The 20107-nt window shown below is 45.2% G+C and overlaps 1 protein-coding gene across 7 annotated transcripts in view; it reads left to right on the forward strand.

Moving 5' to 3' along the window:
* RXRG (retinoid X receptor gamma) overlaps window positions 1–20107 on the forward strand; it is a 198291-nt gene that overhangs the window by 152315 nt on the left and 25869 nt on the right. For all 7 annotated transcript variants that reach the window (XM_074389866.1, XM_074389868.1, XM_074389871.1 and 4 more), the window contains 3 exons: window positions 109–267; window positions 444–1714; window positions 17655–17902. In XM_074389866.1, the coding sequence (XP_074245967.1) occupies window positions 1666–1714; window positions 17655–17902 (297 nt within the window). In that variant the 5' untranslated portion in view covers window positions 109–267; window positions 444–1665. The remainder of the gene's footprint in view (window positions 1–108; window positions 268–443; window positions 1715–17654; window positions 17903–20107) is intronic.

Genomic DNA, 20107 nt, shown 5'->3' on the forward strand with positions numbered 1-20107 from the left:
CTCGCACTTGAATGCTGAATTTTTTCTGTGGGGCCCTGATTTGACTTACCTCTCTGGCTCTCTGTGTCTTGTGCTGCATCAGGAGAAAATCTCTCATCTTTTTTCCAGCCCGTCAGAGCGCAGCCCAGGAAATGGACCTTCAATGGGTATGCTGACAGCACACCATCACCCTGCCGAGGCATATACCATGAGGAAAAGGTTTGGACCATATCCAGAGTACTGCATCCAAGTCTGGCCAACCCCCTTCCTCACTGTGAGGTTATCTATGTAAGTTGAAGTACATTATTAGAAAAAGGACAGGTTGTGAATAGACATGAACACTAGGTGATATACAAAATTACTGAAAGAGCCACAAACGCCTAAAGAAAGGGAGATTATGGGTGCAGCAGATCAATATTGGAATTTGCAGAGCATTCCACTGTGAATGACTTTTTGTCTTTCAGGCTTCTCTTGTGTGGCTCCTGGAAACTACCTAGCACCTGTGGCCAGAAGCTGTGGGGAAAAGGAGCAGATTTCATCTCTGTAAGAAACTTCCTTGTGGTGAAAACTGCCTGGAGATGGAATGAGACAATGGTGAACTCCCCATTATTGGAGGTGTTCAAGTATAGGCTGAGCGGTGACTATTATGAAAGCTGTATGACAGTCCCAAACATCAAAGGGGTGCTTAGATTCTTTCATCTCGGGTCAGTTCCACACAAGACAGGCTCTGTGTCAGTGAGGACCCAGTGGTGGTTTTGAACAGGTGGCAGGAAAACAATGGTATATAAAATAAATGCAGAGAAAGATCTCCACATCAAGCCAACCCCTCCTCCTTACCTGTAAGTTTTCCATGTGCGTGAGCTCTGGGCTCCCAATTGCACTTGTCAAACTCCCATTGTTAGAGCAGAGATAAATGCTTCCGGCCACCCAAGCAGGAGGGGCCCACCTCAACTTGAGGGCTGCTCTATTTTAGTTTTCCATAGCTGGAGATTGAGTATCACGCTTTTCTAATCTTGTGCTTCTGAAAGGGCCCTGTTCTCTCTTGAACCCTACCCACTCCTTTCACAGATCAAATACCAAGTACATCAGACAGATAGAAGCTCGAATGGGAAAATGCATTTTAATAAAACCCCATTGATTTTTGTGGATGCAAGTCAAAGAACGGGCACCTAAAGAGTCTTCCATCCCCTGCCACCTCCCCCCTCTCTCCTGGCCTACACCGGGCGGTCACACATCAATTGGCTTCCTAGATAATAGATCGTGCCACCCGGTAGGGACCTCTGGGGACGCGCCGGGAGCTGGAAGAGTCGCACGCAGCAGCCCAGCCCTGAGTTAATCAAACTAGCAACAGGATCTCGAGCAGCAGCAGCAGCAGCAGCGACCGCGGTGGCAAGAGTAGCGGCGGCGGCGGCGGCGGCGGCGGCGGCAGCGTTATGCGTGATTACTGACAGGCACCAGCTGCTGCCGCCACAGCCGTCTCAAACGCACTATGTGGACTCTCCGATCTAGAGGCAGATTCCTGACTAATCCCAGAGGGCTGGCCCAGCCTGTGCTCCCCGGGCTGCTAGGAAGCGATGACCACTCTTGTTAGCCCAAGTTGAAGAAAGCCGGGCTGTGCCTGGGCGCCGGGAGAGGCTATAATATTTAGAAGCCGCACAGGAGAGGAACATGAACTGAAGAGTAAACATGTATGGAAATTATTCTCACTTCATGAAGTTTCCCGCAGGCTATGGAGGTAAGTATCTCTCTTGGGCTTCACTGCCTGGACCTGTATGAGGGACTGAAAAGAAATTGGGAAACATGAATGACTGAATTCGTACTGAATTAAAAGGAGAACATGTATGTTTATATGTGTATATAGTGTATATAACGTTTCTGTGTGTGTATGTGCACACGTGCATGAGAGACAGGAGAGGAAGGGAGAATGGTCCGTAGGTGAGGATACGTTTGCATATCAGATTGAGGATGTGGGGGTATTCTAAGGAGAGTGTAAACCAGCATGCTTGAGAATGTGTCTGAGACAAAGATAAAATAAGAGCATTGTTATAAGCCAGTGTGTTTGTGTGGTTGTGAAAAGTGGAAGAGTTAAGGGGGAATTACTATGATGTTCCTATTAGCCAACTTGCAATGAGAAAAAAATGTGATTAAAAAGGTTTTGCCTGTCTTGAGGGTTCCTGGGATACTTTGTAACAAGGGGATGATTGTTTTACTGGAAAGCAGATTTCTCTTTAATTGGATTTTTAAAAACAAAACATAGTGCTTTAATTTGCTACTGTGTTTTCCTTTCCCTGTTTTCTTTCCTTTTGATTTGCTAACAGCCTCTTCTCTTCTCCCCTGCTGCTGCCCCCAATTCTATTGCAAGGGTTGCTGCAATCACTTCCACTCTGAAGGTAGAGATCTGGGGGTAGGGGGTTGGGGCTCTTAGATAATTGGCAAACTGAAGATTCCAGTCACTGTGCCAGGCAGGGCAGCCCAGTCACACTTCACAGAAGCTTCCGGAGACTAGGTCCTCAGGCTGCCTTAACGCCCAAGCACATCCGTCCCAAGGATCCCTTGGTTCAGTGACAGAAACAGTACAGCCACCCAGCTCTGAGTAAATAGAACCAACAGCTGACCCACTGGCCTCTCGCCTGTCAGTTGGAGGCATGTAGCTTATGTTGTTGGGAGCCAAAGGTGGATTCTGGCAAACAAGACAAAGCAGAAATTCTTACAAGGTCTTGAGAATTGAAAAATCCCTGCTCTCCTGACTTCCTCCATGGACCAATTCATCTGAAGCCTTGGGAGTAAAGCTTGCCTACCTTGGCTGGGCAGGACCCTCTGGAAGGCATGGTGAAACACTGCAAGGTAGAAGTGATCTCTGACACCAGGAGGTGTTAGATCAGGGAGTTTGCACATTCATTCAGGGTAATTTTAATGAGGCAGGCATGGTGTTGGGCACTGGGAATACAAATATGAATGAGACACAGTCTCTGCCCTTTGGGACTCGGGCAGGCTTGTTAAACAGACACATCATAATACTACATGGTGTGTGTAATAGCAAACACATGAGGAGGTTGCACTTGGACTCGGGGTGAGGGCCATGGAAATGTTCCCGAGGTAATGTTCAAGTTCTTCAGGCCAGTCTGATGACAGAGTGAGAGTGGTGGCCAATGCTGTGACCTGGGCATTTGATCTCTAGTCTATAGCTGGGCTCCAGATGTGAAAAGCCTCCTCAATGCCCACCTCAGTCCCATTCACAGCTGAGAATGGCTTTTTCCTTTATATTTCAGTTCATTTGTGAGAGATGCATGCTCATTCTCCACCAGATTTGTGGGCCAAGGTCTGTGAGGCTATGGCTTCATTAATACCAAAGAGACCCTCAGAGACAGTTGGGGTGAATAAAAGGGTTGAAGATGGAAAGATTTAGGGAGAGAACTAAAGTAAGAGCCAGAGAAAGAAGGTCTAGCTAAAATTCTATGGAGGCTGGAATCTTGGAATGTTAGCATCCTAAGGACCTGAAACAGCATCTTAGACTCTCATTTTATAGATGTGTAAACTGTGGCTCAAAGGAAGGCAGGGACTAGTCCAAGTTTATTTGGGGCTGAGTTTCAGAACACTTCCAGAAAAGCCCCTTACTCAAATTTATAATATTATTGCTTTAATATAGTGAAAAGAGCATGAGGAGGAGGGGGCAGAGAGAGATAGTGTGCTGAGTTTGGTTCCCAGTTTTTCACTTATTAGCTTTGTGATCTGAGGCAAGCTAGTAAACCTCTCTGAGACTTAGTGTCTTTCTCTCTAAAATGGGATTTATAATCTCATCCATAGCGTATTGTGAAAATTAAATGAGCTAGCATGTGAAAAGCAGCTGCTATAGTGTTGTCCACAGATTTGCTACCTAATACAATATTTTCTTCCCCTCTATTTTGCTCAGGGACTAACATGCAAAATAATTAAAAATCAGACATTTTTGTAAAATAATAAATAAGGAATCTGGGAAAATAAAATTAAATCCACAAAGACCCTCGTATGTTGCTGGCTTAGCTTTTCGTAATTGTGGGAGCTCTGGTACTTAGTGTAATTAGATTTCAGATAGAGGACAACACAATGGTTCAGCTATGGAAGGAAATAGTTCAGGACAGCACAGGGAACTTGAGGGGAAAGGGCCATGTCTCCTCTAACGCTACTTTTCCTTGTCATTCCTGAGGGAGGAGAACAATTATTTTGTTTAGTTTTGTTGATGGTTTCCATTTTGTTTGCATGCGCCAGTTAAGAGGAGGCCTGAATACTGAGCCAAAGGACTCCTGCCCCATCTGCAGGGAGGTCTGCCTCAGAACTTCCTGTGATTAGGGAGAGGAATGGCGGAGGACTCACAGCAGTCATGGGGAAACTGCAGGATTAGAGTGGACCTCACCTTCAGCCTCTAACCTCCCTTGCCTCAGTGCAGCAGGTTGCACTGCACGTATTAAAATATTTGGTGTCTAACCCCCTACCCTTTTACATATTAGCATATGAAATTACAGAGGGCCCCCATGATTTGTGTAAGAATCTCCAGGGAAGCAAAGCCATCTTTGGAAACTAACACCTGAGATTTGTGTCTGGGACTGTGCTTACCAGATGTCAGAGCATCATCTGATCAGTGAAAAAGAGACTGCTCAAATTGGCCAAAGTGTCATGGCTACCTGGGTGACAGTGACTCTACAAAGGTGCCCAATCCCCCAGCTTTGAACCCTACCATGTGATGATGAGAGAACCCTTTTCTTCTTCTCTGCCAAGTTCAGGGTTTGCCAGCTGCTCAGTAATAGGTTTGTTTTTCTGGGATGAAACAGTTGCTGCCTCTTAGAAGATGGCAAAACAAAGCCTGTAATCCCCCCATCCAATTGTGCAGTAATCCTCAGGGTGAGAAGGAGATCAGGGAGAGAGAGGACTTTTCTCATTTCATTTAACAAACACACTGTAACACTAATACTAGCTACCGTTGTAAGCACTTTACCACCCCAACTCGTAATCCTCATAACAACCTTAAGAGTGGGCACTCCTTTTAAAGATGAAGAAACAGAGGCATTGAGAGGTGAAATAACTTGCTTAAGGTCTCATAGCTAGAAAATGGCACAGCCAGGGATTGGAACCCAGGCAGACTGGCTCCCAGAGTTCACACCTCAGAGCTGCCTCTCACAGCTTCTGTGGGTAGCACATTTGCTCTGCAAAGCCAGGGGCAGCAGCATACCCCCGGGGAGCTCCTGGTGCCCCAGTCCAACCTCAAAAATGTAGCCTCAGCACTGACTGGTTGTTGCAGACTCAATGGGCTGGCTATTGAGGAATAAGCCACAGGATAGTTTAAGAGATACTGAGAAGCAACAGTAATCTCTGCAGAATTAATTGGTGGCTTCTCTTGGGAATATACTGATTTGCAAGAGTCCTGTCCAGTTGACCCTGACCATTCATGCAGAATATTTGCTTTTTCACCTGAAAATAGCCATAGAGAAGGGGTTGAGTTGGAGGTGCTTGTATGTGTGTGTATATGCTAGAACATATTTTTCCCCTCCACAGATATGTGGGTGGCTAATTGAAACCTACCATGGGCATAAGTGGTTATGGTTTATGTGGGAAGGAGTAACTGTTTATGAGATTTAGGAAGGAACATATTTAGTATAAACTATTTTCTAAAACATTTACAATCTCACCAAGAGAGAGGGCTGAATAGCCTCTGGGGGAAGAAATTGTGCAGAGTCATCTCAATGTCCCACCTCTTCCTTCCCCTCTTTATGAAGCTTCTAGATCTGCAGAGAGCTTAGCCACCAGCATTGGGTGGCGAGTGTCCCAGAGGAAGCTGGTGTTTTCTCCTCTTTTTAAAAGTAGGAGACACAGAGGCCCAGGGAATGGAAGTGTATTTTCTAGAATGCATGGACTTTGGTGGCTCTCATGAGATTGACTCAGCCCTAGCTCAGTGATAAGAAAAAAGTGAAAATACAGGTTGAGTATCCCTAATCCAAGCATCTATAGTCTGAAATGCTCCAAAATCCAGAACTTTTTGAGTGCCAAGATGATGCTCAAAGGAAATGCTCATCAGAGCATTTTGGATTTTAGATTTCTGGATTATAGAGGCTCAATTGCTAAGTATAATGCAAATATTTCAAAATAAAAAAAATCCAAAATCCAAAACACTTCTGGTGTTTGTTAAGCATTTTGAATAAGGGATACTTAACCTATATCAACTCATTTCATAACTACAACACCACTTAAAGGTTGGTAGTTTTATTATCCGCAATATACAGATGCAAAAACTGGGGGACAGAGAAATTAATAACTTGCCAAAGGGAACTTGGCTAATAAATGATACAAGTGGTATTCTAACATGAGGGAAAGCAGCAGGTTCGGATGTTAATCTCAGCCCTACCATGTCCTATACTGTATGACTCTGTGAATTCTTTTTTTTTTTTTTTTTTTTTTTGAGATGGAGTTTTCGCTCTTGTTACCCAGGCTGGAGTGCAATGGCGCGATCTCCGCTCACCGCAACCTCCGCCTCCTGGGTTCAGGCAATTCTCCTGCCTCAGCCTCCTGAGTAGCTGGGATTACAGGCACACACCACCATGCCCAGCTAATTTTTTGTATTTTTAGTAGAGACGGGGTTTCACCATGTTGACCAGGTTGGTCTCGATCTCTCGACCTCGTGATCCACCCGCCTCGGCCTCCCAAAGTGCTGGGATTACAGGCTTGAGCCACCGCGCCCGGAGACTCTGTGAATTCTTACAGCAGTTACCCAGCACAGTCCTTCCTGCCCCTTCCCAATTCAATACTTGGCCTCTCCCAGGATTTTGACCCTGGCCCATTCTCACTAGAACACTCCCCATCCTGACTCCTGCTCTTTGCAATTCAATCCCCAGTTTTGGTTCCCTTCCTCAGGGGTCCCAGCGCAGCCCAATCTTCTTCTCCCTACTCTTTCCACAAAAGAGCTACTCAGACACCAGGGATGAGCTCATATGCATTTCTTACATTTGAATTATTATCAGCGTTTTCAAAGGGACTTTCACATAAACATTTAGGCTGCACAGTCACCCTGAGATGAATCAGAAGGTATTTGATACCTGTTTTACTGGTGCAAAGCTCTACATTTTAACAGATGGAGGAAACAAGATGTTAGGCATTAAATTTCCAGGGAATAGGCAGCAGAGAGAAGCTTTCTTCTGATTAGAGGGAAGCCTTCTCTGCTACCAAAGCCCTTTCTGGCTTCCTCAGTGGGGAAAATCAAGGAACGTGTTGCAGAGTGGAGAGCATGTAGAAGAGGCTCTCCTTCTGCCCCCAGAGGCTCAGCCCTCTCAGCCTCTCAGTGGGAATGTGAGAATGAAAAGATGCATTAGCTGATGGGTTGACGCTGCTGTATGCTTCATGCAACCCCAGTTCCAACAAGCTGGCTAGCCTTTCCGAGCTGCACAGGGCGGTTCCACCTGGATTCATGCAGCCCCCAGAGAAGGGCTGATGAGCTGCTGGGGTGGGAGCTGGGGTTGCTTCTAGTGCCTGAAGGAAGGGGGAGGTAGAGAGTGGCATCCCTGCCTCTCTCCCTCTCCTCCACCCCCCTCCTCCCCTTGCTCCCACTCCTCTCATTTCCCTCCACCTCCGCCCCCTCCCCTAAAATCCGTAATGATGGAGGTAGTGAAAAGCAGGGAAAGATTGATAATCAGCCTCATTATCACCAGCATTATATATAATTATAGCAAAACCTCACTCATTTGGATCAATTGAGAGAAAAATCAGTCTAAATTTGTGACAAGTTGGCAGATTACTTTTAAATTACAATTTTATTACTTCTAAGTAATACATGTGAATAGTTTGTGTTTCAAGTACCAAAAGCTAATGGTTACTAAGTGGGGATTTTAGAAAACCTGCTTTAAAAGATTCTTTTGTAATTAACAGCCCGTTAACATGCTAATGTGCTCCTACTCTGCTTTTTAAATTGCTTGAAAACATATGTATCTTAAATAGGCTCAACACTTCTACCATCTTATTTGCTTAACAAACCTTTTTTATTATTATTTTGTGAATGAACAAATACAAACTAGTTTATACCATGACCAATTTAGTCACCACTCTGAATTAATTATGTTGTAAATTAATAAGACCATGTTGGTTATTTTTGTTCAGAAACCAGAATTTTAGAACTTGAAGAACCACCTCATTTTATGGAAGAGAAAATAATTCCAGAGAGATTGAGAGACTTGCCCAAGGCTGCATAGGCAAAAACAGCACTTCTTCTGGCTCCTGGGTCCAAGCTTATTCCATTCACTATGTAATGCTTTACACTCCGAAAACTCTTTATAAACATGTGCTATTTATTTTCATACCAATCATTGGTTGTATCAGCCAAAAGATATTTGTTGAGTGCCTATTCTATGCCAAGCCCTGTGCTGGGCACTACAGATAGAGGGGCCTCTCCTGGGGGCCACTGTCTGTGTCGCTCAAGCTTCAAACCAACTCAGTGTAGTCTGCATGGCAGAAATTATTCCCATTAGACAGATTAGGAAACTGAGGTTCAGAATGATAAAGCGGCCCTTTTGAGGACTTGCTGCAAATTATTATAGACCTAGAATTTGAGTCTAGTCTAGCAGAATTTCTGTGAACATTTCTGCATATAATTAATGACATTTTGCTTGCACGCCACCTTTCCCAGCCAGCACCAAATTATAGACCTTGCTGGTGCAGATGGATATTATGCCATCACTAACAAATGAGAGGCTCCAGGGGATCCTGCTAACGAGGACCGGCTGGCTGTCCCTTTAAGCCAATTCCTTATACTGGTACATCATGTACTGGTTAGTCCATGAAGGCAGATGTCAGTGAGTGTTTGAAGCAGATGCCAATAAGGGTGCTCCCAGTTCTCCTCTTGTTCCTAAAGTTCTTGAACATCAATTATGTGCACACCCAGCCCTTGAATCCATGACCTCTGTTTCTTTCTCTCTCTGGGTTTCTTGTTCAGATAGGCTTTCTCTATCTGAGCAAGATAATCTCTATAGATTGTCTTCTAAAGACAGCAGTCATCTTCAAATGCAGGAACTATATTCCAAGTCCAATGTTACCATTGGGTAATATTCAGAACATATCTGTTCTCAAGCTCTAAATCCCCGAATTCTTTGGATCCATTCACTTAAACTCAGCCTTAAGAAAAATTTGTAGAAATAATTAACCTCCAAATGTTTTGAAGGCTTCAGAGCTTGTAACTAGTTTATACAGTCTGCCTGGGCAGGGGATGGGCTTCATGCTCTTGGTGTCTTGCACAGCCCATGTACAAGCAGACGCTTAGCCAGGTCTGCTGGCTGACTGACTGGCATTCTCCATCAGTCTAGGCCAGGCGTCCCCACACTATGGCCCGCCGGCCGCATGTGGCCCCCTGAGGCCATTTATCCGCCCCCCCCCCTGCCGCCGCACTTCAGAAAGGGGCACCTCTTTCACTGGTGGTCAGTGAGCGGAGCACAGTATGTGGCGGCCCTCCAACGGTCTGAGGGACAGTGAACTGGCCCCTGTGTAAAAAGTTTGGGGACGCCTGCTCTAGGCTGTTCTTCCCTTGCTCTCTCACCTCTGCTCTCCACATCGCTGGGGCGGTGAAAACACAGATACAGTGAGCCCTGAACCCTCCAGGAGGCTGCTTCCCCATGTCACTAGTGACCAGTAAAATGAAAAGGTGGAACAAAGATGTTGAGTCACAGAAATGAAACCCAGGCAACCAGCCTAGAAGAAACACTTGAAAATATTCATTAACCACTTTGTTTTCCGTTCATCTGACATCTTGTAAATGCTTTTTGAATTAAAGATGATAACAGGCCTTTCCATTTTTCAAGTTTCGTTGTTAATTCTGAAATCCCACCAGGAGTGTGGGGTTGATTTTTAACCTTGAAACTCTTGCCGTCCCCCACTTGTGCCCCCATCTGGCTACAGTAGCTGACAAACGGGCAAGGAACTCCAGGTTGCTCAATTTGCATTTGAGGAAATGGAGGGGTTCGGGACTTATCAGGGTCACCGCCTGGGGTGAGGGTCCCCTGAAGATGATAGGGGTTGGAAGTCCCAGGTCATGGCTCCCTCTGTCTGACCTCATGAGCACCTACCTGCCTTAGGATGATTGGTTAAAACGTAATTTTCTGAAAACAGTGCTCTCTCTGGGGCAGAATCCAAGTCTTATTTATGTTGTTAGCACCTCATAGTGTGCAGTCTGACACTTTAACAACAGGTGAATCTCCTCTAAGAAAAAGGTACATACCAAATTCTAGCTAAATTTAGTGCCATGGTCTCCAGATTTTCTATAGAAAAAGGGAATTAACTTGTATGATGTGTTTACAGTTTTTCAGGCTTGATTTTATTTAGCCCTCACACTGTGGAAGGTTAACCCTTACCCCATATGGTTGGTAGCATTGAGCTATTTTACCAAAGTGGGGAGGAGGACTGTCTGTGGCTCAGCCCCCCTCTACTTCTCTTCCTGCTACCTCAGGTGGCTCCAAGGGGACTCATGGGAACTCAGTTTGAAGACCACAAACAGCCACAGGTCCTGGGCAAGCCATCCCTGGTTTCCCCGGTGTCCTTGCTTATAATGGAGGGGTTGAACTCACTGATCTGCATGCCCCTCTGTGTAGCTTTGACAGTTAATCCCGCTCTGTGACAGGGAAGCTGGAGGAAGAACAGTGTGGAGCTAAGGTGTTGGGAATCACTACTAACGGAAGAGCAATCAGAAATGGTAATAGTAATAAAACTTCTCCAGAATGATCTCCTAGGGGTCTGCAAGCTTATTGGAACTCAGCCACATCTGTGTGCGTTAGCTTACACGTTGACTGTGGCTCCTTTCACATTGCAAAAGGATATTGTGAGTAGCTGTCACAGAGATGGCACAGCCAGCAAAGACTGAAATACTTACTGACCCTTGAAAGAAAAAGTTTGCCAACCTCTACTCCAGAATGTAAAATCGGGTTTCACATATTAAAATAAATGGAGGTCCACCTGGAAAGATATTTGAATCCTCATTTTATTAGCACCTTTGGGGACCCAGTCTCCTGCCCCCCTCACTCCTAGTCATTTTGTTCGTTTGCCACAATTACGTATGTTCAAGGAAAAAGAATGCATTATGATCCATAAGTAGGTTGTGAAGAGCATAGGGCAAGAATTGAATATCTTAGTTGTCCTTACACATAATCCACCCATTTGGGGCTTATCTGGGTTACCTTCTGCTATCTCCTCTCCACCCTGGCAAGTGGCAAGCGCAATACAGGAGTTCAGCACAGCAGGCCTGGCACAAGACTGCCTGGACTTGGATTCTGGCCCTGCTCCTTACCAGCTAGGGGATCTTGGGCAGTTGGCTCAACCTCCCTGTGGCTCCACTTTCCTGTCAGTGAAATGGGGATGAGGTACTAATAGTATCTTATTTTCAAGGGCCCTTGAGAATATTAAACAAGATGCTGCATGTCATGCCCTTGGAAAGGTGCTTGGCACATAGTAGGTGCCTAATAAATGTTAGCTACTCCAGATTGAGTATCCCTTATTGGAAATGCTTGGGAATCAAGATATTTCAGATTGTTTTTTCTTTTGATTTTGGGATATTTACATTATCTACCTACTGGTTATGCATTCCTAATTCAAAAATCCCAAATACTCCAATGAACATTTCTTTTGGGAGTCATGTCAGTGCTCAAAAAGTTTTGGATTTTGGAGCATTTTGGATTTGGGATTTTTGTATTAGAGACGCTCAACATGTATATGTAAAGCATTTAGAACCATGTCTGGCTTGTGGCAACTACTCCGTAAATATTAGTTATTGTTATTGTTACACAGCAGAGGAGGTGGCAGTCAGTTGTTGGTTGAAGTGCCTGTGCCTGGCAGTCTCCTGCCTACTTTACTCAGCAGCATGTCTGTGTTAAGAGCCAAGCAGGGAAAGAATATGTGAGTAAATTTGCTGCAGACAAAGAACAAGCCAGGTGTCTGAGAATCCTATGATTGTTGGGCTTTCACACCATATCCCTCCACTGGAGGAATGGAATCAGGCTTTGGTGTGTGACAGTTCCACCATGGGAGAGATCAGAGAGGGATAGGGCCCTATGGTGCTCCCGTGACTTCATATAGAGACTACTGACTCTGAGAAATGCCAAGTCTTTAGCTCTGTCCCTTTCCCCATGGGTGGGCGTTAGCCATTATCAATGATTCATTACAAGTTTCCATTCCAACCTGAAGAGGATTACTAGTGGGAGAGCAAACTCTCTACCCTTCCTGGCACAGCAGCAAAGCGGGGGAAACACCAAGCCATTTGCTCCCTTGTCTGGCCAGTCAGAAAAACTGCATGCTTGACATTTTGCTTTTATTGGCTGAGGATGAGGTTGCTAAGCAACTTCCTTACCTTGGTAAGAATTCTGTAGTTCTAAGTACCCGGGCTTTTGTGTCCCCTTTCTCAGTAAGTCTCTCTCTCTCTCTCTCTCTCTCTCTCTCTCTCTCTCTCTCTCTCTCTCTCTCTGTCACACACACACACACGTACGCACTTCATTGTTTAGAGATTGTGGTTCTGGTAAACATCAGGGACATTGATTTCTTATGCAAACAATTTCTGTTGATAAACTCTATACCTAGTTATATACATTAACAAAAACTTAATGGACCTCATGGTCTCACGAGCTATCAGCAGTCCTCTGAGATAGGCCTATTTGTCTCAATTTATGACTGAGGAAACTGCAATTTACAGAGGTCATGTTCCTTACTCAAATTTACATAGCTGGAAAGCAGCAGAGCCTTAAGTTCTACCTAGAACTCTCAGACTTTGGAGCTCTGGTCTCCTCCTTCGTCCTGCAGCCCTGAAGCCTAGTGCCGTCAATGCACCCAGGGACTTTCGGAGTCATCGTAGAGTCATGCACTGTATGGATTCCCGTCGCAGTTTGGCTCCTGGTAACACTCTTAGCACCTTTAATTGGAATGCCAAATGGTTTGAAGGCCTAACATGGTCCAGTTGATGATGACAGGTGCCCCTCAGCACCCGGTCCAGACGCAGGCCATTCCAGACCACCAAGACCTGCACTTCTTTTTTTTCAGTGCCAATAAGCTATATCCTACCCAATGCTCATGAAACATTAGTGCTGGAAGGAATCTTACAGGTCACTAAGTGCCCTCCTTACTGGGGGAAATGAGGCCCAGGAGTATGCAATGCTATGCTTGGGTATGTTGCCAGGAGAGAAGAAAACCTTTTGAGGAACTCCACTAGCACTTTCTCATCAGATAAGGTATTTTGTAATAAAATCATTGCCCGAGCAAAGAGAATGAACTCTGCAGAATACAGACTTGGTGCATTTTCCAGGCATCTGGGCAGTGGGCCTGGCACAGGAGGCTGGAAGATCATGAGGGCACAGGGGAGGGCGGGGAGCAAGCTTCATGGGATGCTGGGGCCAGGGGTCATGCCACAGTATGAGTTGGGCTGAGAGACTGGATCAGGCCATTTCTCCTGCTGGTATCTTGTGCTATAAGATACCTCAAACTAGGTAATTTATAAATAATAGAAATTTATTGCTCACAGTTCTGGAGACTTGAAAATTCAGGATCAAGGCGCGAGGGGTTCAGTGTCTGGTAAGGGCCACTCTCTGCTTCCAAGATGGTGCCTCACAGGATGGAAGGGACAGAAAAATGGACAAATGGTGCATCCTCTCAAGCGGAAGAGATGAAAGGGCCAGGCAGTTCTCTGAAGTCCTCTTTTATAAGGACATTAATCCCATTTATGAGGGTGGAGCCCTCATGGCCTGCTCACCTCCAAAAGGCCCCACCTCTTACTGCTTGTGTTTAAATTCCAACACAAATTTTGGAGGGACACATGCATCCAAATCATTGTAAGGACCAAAAGGAAAAATTAGAGAAAACCTTGACTTCAGATTTGGGCTAGACTTGCTCTAGGTTGAGGGATAGACAGTGCCTACCCTGGATCAATTTTCAATAAACATCATTCGTCCTTCAAACAGGAGCCTGCCTGCTTTCAGCTGATGCCGAAGATAAACCTTCAGTTTTCTACCTAGTTCAGAGCTTAACCAGAAGGCTAGGTGAGGAAGGAAAAGAAATAGGATATAATCAGGTATATGGAAAACTGTGGTGCCTTTTGATACTTGCTGTATTTTCCATGGGGCTGTGAAAAAAAAAAGAGAAGTGAGAAAGGCTGACAAAAACATCATGGACAGGTATGCATTAGTGTCTATTTGGGAGAATAGATTAATTTTCCATTGAGAAACACTTTAGTCATAAAAGTTGTTATTTTTCAACTTGTCTAAAAGCAAAGCTATTTATTTCTAAGAACTACTGGGCCTTTGTAAAAGGCAAAGAACTAAAATGCATTTGTCTAAGATGTATTTGTCTTTTTAAATTCTATTTTATTTTAAAAAAAATAGTTATAAAATAGCCCGCCTCTTCTGGGTCATTGACTCAACAGAAATAAACCATGTTTTAAAGGCCGTTAAGAACCAAACTTTGACTCATCATTTCATTATATCTCAACAATGTACCATCCTCACCACTGCGCTAAGTAGTCAAATTGCCTCACGTTTTATTAATAATGATAACAACAAAAATGTACTTTAAATTTCAAATCACTTTCATATCATTATCACATTTTATTTTTGAAACAACTCATGAGTTCTTCAAAGTCCATATTTGTATATTTTTGTGCAGGTTGATGTTTCTTAAACATCATTTCTTTGCATACTATTTTCATGATATTTTATATATCCTGTGTACTTAGACTTTTTCTTAAATCAATTTACTCTTTTCAAGAAAGCTTAAATAGCTCTCTTTAGGAAGATAATCTTACAACAAAAAAGGAGAGCTCAGTTACTCCCTATCAGCAAAAGGAAACAAAACATAAATATAAAATGATTAATTTTTTAAAGTTTGTCAACATATCACTTAAAATGCCCGTTGTCACTGGTGGCAGAGGGTCCGCACCCTGGAACTGTTGGGTTGATGAGTGTGTGAAGCAAACTCTTGCTCTTTTCTGTCCCCTTGGTCTAGGCCTGGTGTCAGGCTTTGGTTCTTGACCCTGGGGGTAAAGAAATAGAAGGTGCAGTCTCTCTATCTTTTAAAGCAGAATAAGAAGGAAAGTTACAGGGTCATCTGGTCTGTTTTGGGCAAGCCTAAGCAAAAAGGGAAAATCAGTTTCCTTCGAATAGCTTGGTCGTGGGGAAGGACAGCTGCCTTCCCAGTGGAGTTTATGGCTCCTCGTCCATTGAGTCAGGGCTGGCTCCTAACTTACCTGTCACACTTTATCTTAGTAATAGACTCAAGGTATACATTAGCCTCGTTAAATGTCAGAGCCCCCAGGGCCTTGGAAGAGTCTAAAACTGCTCTTTCCAATTAGTGGCCATCTGAAAAGAGTCTTGGTTTTTTTGGCTTTAGTTCTTGAGTGCTGCCCTCTTTTCTCTCCTTCAGATGAACTTTCAGCTTGAGATCACTTCAGAATTGAGTCATCTTGTACTCTTGGTGCAGATGGCTCTCCAATCATCTCTGCTGTCCTTGACAGCAAACGCAGAGGAAAGCGGGGGTTTCAGATTGACAATTCGAATTGAGGCTTTGCCAATTACTACCTGGGCAGCTCCAGATACTCTGATAGAGATGGAAAAACAAAACTGGACCTGGTTTTTTTCCTTTTGGTTTAGAGGAAAGATGGGAATAAACAAATATGGCAATACAGCATAACAAAGGCAAGATATGAGTAAGTACGGACAGTTTTAGAAAACAAAAAAAGGGCAGCAAACCAGAGCAGGAACACCAGGAAAAGCTTCCTGGAGGAAGTGGTACTTGAGTTAGACCTTGAAGGATGAATAAGAGCATCTAGACAATGGAGGCAGAGGTAAGTCATCTTGAAACTGAGAATGGTTTGCAATTAGATGGAGCCTTAAGTTTCTCATCTGCAAAAGGCTGAAATGACTTCATAGGCTTACGGTCAAAATAAAGAGTTACAGAAATTGCCTGATGCTCTCGAGGACACATAATAAATGTTTGAGTTATTCATTTTAACCCCTTTGCCACTCCCCTGTGGACCCATAGCCTGTTTCCTCCCCGGTTGTAGTACTTAAGACATGGGGTATTGGGACTTACTCGTTTATGAGGTAATTGTCCCTGATAGGCCGAAGCTCCATAGGTAAAATGACAAGAGGGTCACAGCTTCCTTGGAGTGACTTCTTTCCACAAGTAGCCCTTGACGAAGCTAGCAAAAGCTCCAAGAGAAACTGCAGGTTGACATCTTTTTTCAGTGGGATATTTATGTTTGGGAGTAGTTTCACACTTATATTTCTGACACTTCCGGCTCTCCAGAACTTGAAGGAAGCAAGTTCCTCCCAGCATCCTGATCCTAACACTACACTTAGCATTCACTGATGTTGCCCAAAGGCTTAGCACAGTGCCTTGCCTGTAGCAGGCTGTCAAGAGGTACTTGTTGGGTGGACAGTGAGCCACATAACGTCAGGTATATGACTTCCTCACTCCATATCACATCTGTTTGGCAAGGTGTATGACCCACAGTAGGCATCCGAGAATGGGGTAGCTTCTCCAGCAGACCGTGCTTACTGAGCACTTAATCCTCTCGCTTTCTATCCATGGCATGGGTGCCATGGATGTGTCGCATGCAGCTACTGTGCACAGGGTTTCTTCGCATCTGTTCTTGCATGCTACCTGCACAGGGATCTAGTGATGTGATTCACGGTGGGCTGCCCTGTGGTGGTTTCTAGTCTCCACTTTGCTGCCACACCTCCTAAAGCTTATAGCTCCTCTCTTGTGGAGAGAATGTTCCATGTGGGGCTCTCAAGATGACAGGGGGCCCCTCTCCTGTTTCCTCTCGAGTTTGCTTTTGACTATAGGTGAATATGGGATCAATTTATTGGAAGAAAGTGGTACTGATGACCTCCTCGCCCAGACCCTGTTCCACAGACATTCGTGGGTGCAGCATTCTATTCTCAGAGACAGACATGGTCTCAGCAGGCCCGCCTGCACTTGCCTTCCTGTGCTTCCTGGCCCTCTGTGGCCATAAAGCCGTGCCTAGTCCATTCCAAGTCTTCTCCCCTGAGTGCTAATTAACCCTGTGCTATAGAGATGGACAGGACAAGAACATCATGTATGTAAAGCTTAAGAAGATATAGGAAGCCAGGAGTATGACACAGCCTCTGCCTTCCCCTGATGTCAGTGACTGTGTGCTCTTCAGCTCTGAATCCCCAGCATCTGGCACCCTAATAAATGTTTGTTGCATTTAAATGAATGAATGAATCTCAGCCTTGCCCAATTCTCAGAGCAATATGAGTTCCAGGCAGGTAATTCTGGGAACCTACTCACTCACTGCACCTGAGGTTTGGTATAGACTCACCTTCTGCAGCTGGCTGGCCCAGACCATAATCACTCAGGCCAGGGCTACTGGGCTGTGCCCCTTGTTCCACTGGCTGTGGATCTGGCATAGTCCAGAGTGGATTCAGGCTGGGCCCCAGAGAACTGAAATATCCATGCTTATTTCTGTCCTAGGGCGGGCCCTCTCCCCCTCTGTGTCCCTCGATTCTCTTTATATCAACAGGATAGTGTAGGTGAGAGCAGCTAGGGCTCACAGGCATGTAGGCTAAAAGGAGGGGCAGGATACAGGAAAGAAAGGTAGGGCTGGGCCTTTGTCTCCATGGGGCCCCTTTCCATGCCTCCCAGCCTCGGACCACCTATATTCTTTCTCCTTACAGGCTCCCCTGGCCACACTGGCTCTACATCCATGAGCCCATCGGCAGCCTTGTCCACGGGGAAACCAATGGACAGCCACCCCAGCTACACGGACACCCCAGTGAGTGCCCCACGGACTCTGAGTGCAGTGGGGACCCCCCTCAATGCCCTGGGCTCTCCATATCGAGTCATCACCTCTGCCATGGGCCCACCCACAGGAGCGCTGGCAGCCCCTCCAGGAATCAACCTGGTGGCCCCACCTAGCTCTCAGGTAGGTGTTCTTCCTCTCCAAGGCCTTTCCAGCCATCTTACATGGTTTCATCCAGGCTGCTCCTGGAGCAGAACCAGCACTTAGCATGTGCGTAACGCGTGCTTGCTGAAGGGGTTGGATGGTGTCTGCAGACGTCCCTTAGGCAGGGTCTTCATTGCATGTGTCCTCAGGCTGAGCAGTCCTGAAGACCTGACGACTCCTCATGGTCCAGGAGACTGTGACCAAAAGGGACCCTCCCTTGTGGTTTTAGTAGCTCAGCACTGGCTGTGATTTCAACGTCTCTAGGGTTGTTTGTGGACAACTCGCATCAGCAGAGTGGACCCCTTTTATTCCTCTCAATTCAATCATGAGCATTTATTGAGTCACCGAATTGCCATGTGCTCTTGTTAAAGGTAATGCAGAAACGATCAGGGTATGGTCATTGCTCTCCAGAAGCTTACAGCTGAGAGGAGAAATAGGCAGGTATGGTAGTGGACAAATTGAGAGCAAGGCACACTGTGTTACATGCTGTCTCTAAGACTATGGGAAATCGGGAAGGAAATTTTACCTACGTTAATTTCGAGTGCATTCTGTCGTGAAGGAGAAGAGGTATGTGCGTGGTTCATGCTAGGTTGTTACTCTGCAGAATTTATAGGATGGCCAGATGTCTTTACTTCATTCTAACAATGCCACACTAAGGTCATCACCTTTCCCCTCTTGTAGTGGTTGGCTGTTGCTGCAATAATGCCACATAACAGAAATCCTCAAACACTTATCTTCTCACTCATATGCCTACCTTAAGCTAGGATAGATGGCTCTGCTTCAGATGGTGGGTGAGTGGGCTCAGCTGCAGGCTCATCATGTCCCACTGTAAAGGAGCAGCACCTACCTGGGGCATGGTTTTCTCATGGTGTATCACAGAAGTGCAAAAGTCCAAACCCAATCCAGAAAGCACAGTGACGTCTCTGCTCAAATCATGCCCACTGATATTCCATCAGCTTAAGAAAACCATATGACTGATGCCAACATTGATGGGGCAAGGAAGAAGGCTGTGTCTATACTAGTGGGAGGTACTACAGAGACACGATACAAAGAATATGAAGAATTAGAAGGAGTGAAGTATTAGGAACAATAATCCCATCTGCCACACCTTCTTCATTTCCTGTGTAATAGCCAGGATCTCTGCCGCCTCATCTACCAGCACACCTAGAGGGAGAACTGGCAGGTTCTTACGATGGCTAACTATGTGTCAACTTGACTGGGCCATAGGATGCCCTCATATTTGGTTAAACATTGTTCTGGGTGTTTCTGTGAGGGTGTTTTTGGATGAGATGAACATTTAAATAAGGTAGACTGAGTAAAGGAGTTTGTCCTTCCTAATGTGAGCGGGCATCATCCAATTAGTTGAAGATCTGAATAGAACAAAAAAGCTCACCGTCCTCTAACAGGAAACTTTCCTGCCTAATGACCTTTGAACTGTGACATTATTTTTTCCATGTCTCTGAACTTGAACTGGAGCATTTGCTCTTCCTGGGTCTCAAGCCTGCTGGCCTTTGGACTATACCATGAGCTTTCTTGGGTCTCCAGCTTGCTGACTCGCCCTGTGGATCCTGGGACTTGTCAGCCTCCATAATCATGTGAAGACAATTGCTTATAATGAAAATTTAAACACACACACACACATACACTCCTCCTGTAGATTCTATTTCTCTGGAGATCACTGACTAACACAGTCCCAAAGCGTCCTTTGAATGTAGTTTTGGAGAAGAGGCAGGGTTCCTTTTATGTTGGCATTTTCTGCCTGGAGTCTCCTCTGAGACACTGCATATTCTAGGGGTCTGAAAGCAAATTCATGTGGAGTTACAGCATAGAGCCAGTAAGGACTTCAAAAATGTGTTGCTCCATAGAATAGATAATTTGGAGACTGAGAGATCAGCTAGTGTAGGGATTACAGGAGCTGGGGCCAGTCGGGTAACACAGGTGAGTAAACGAGGGGTGTGTAAGTGAATGAGGGTAGGTGTGGGCTGTGGAGGGCTGCCCTGCTCCCTCAAAGCTGTTCAAATTCAAAGACTTTTAAAGCATTCCTCAGGCCAAATAAACTACTTTCTTGGGTGTAATTTGGCCAGTTATCTTCACCCCAGTTTCTAATCTTATGGTTCTTACCTGCAGGACCTTTTTCAGAGTACATATTTCTCCCTCATCCCATGTTTTGTCCCTTGTGAAGGT

This window comes from Saimiri boliviensis, chromosome 19, assembly GCF_048565385.1.
Source record: "Saimiri boliviensis isolate mSaiBol1 chromosome 19, mSaiBol1.pri, whole genome shotgun sequence".
NCBI classification, from domain to species: domain Eukaryota; kingdom Metazoa; phylum Chordata; class Mammalia; order Primates; family Cebidae; genus Saimiri; species Saimiri boliviensis.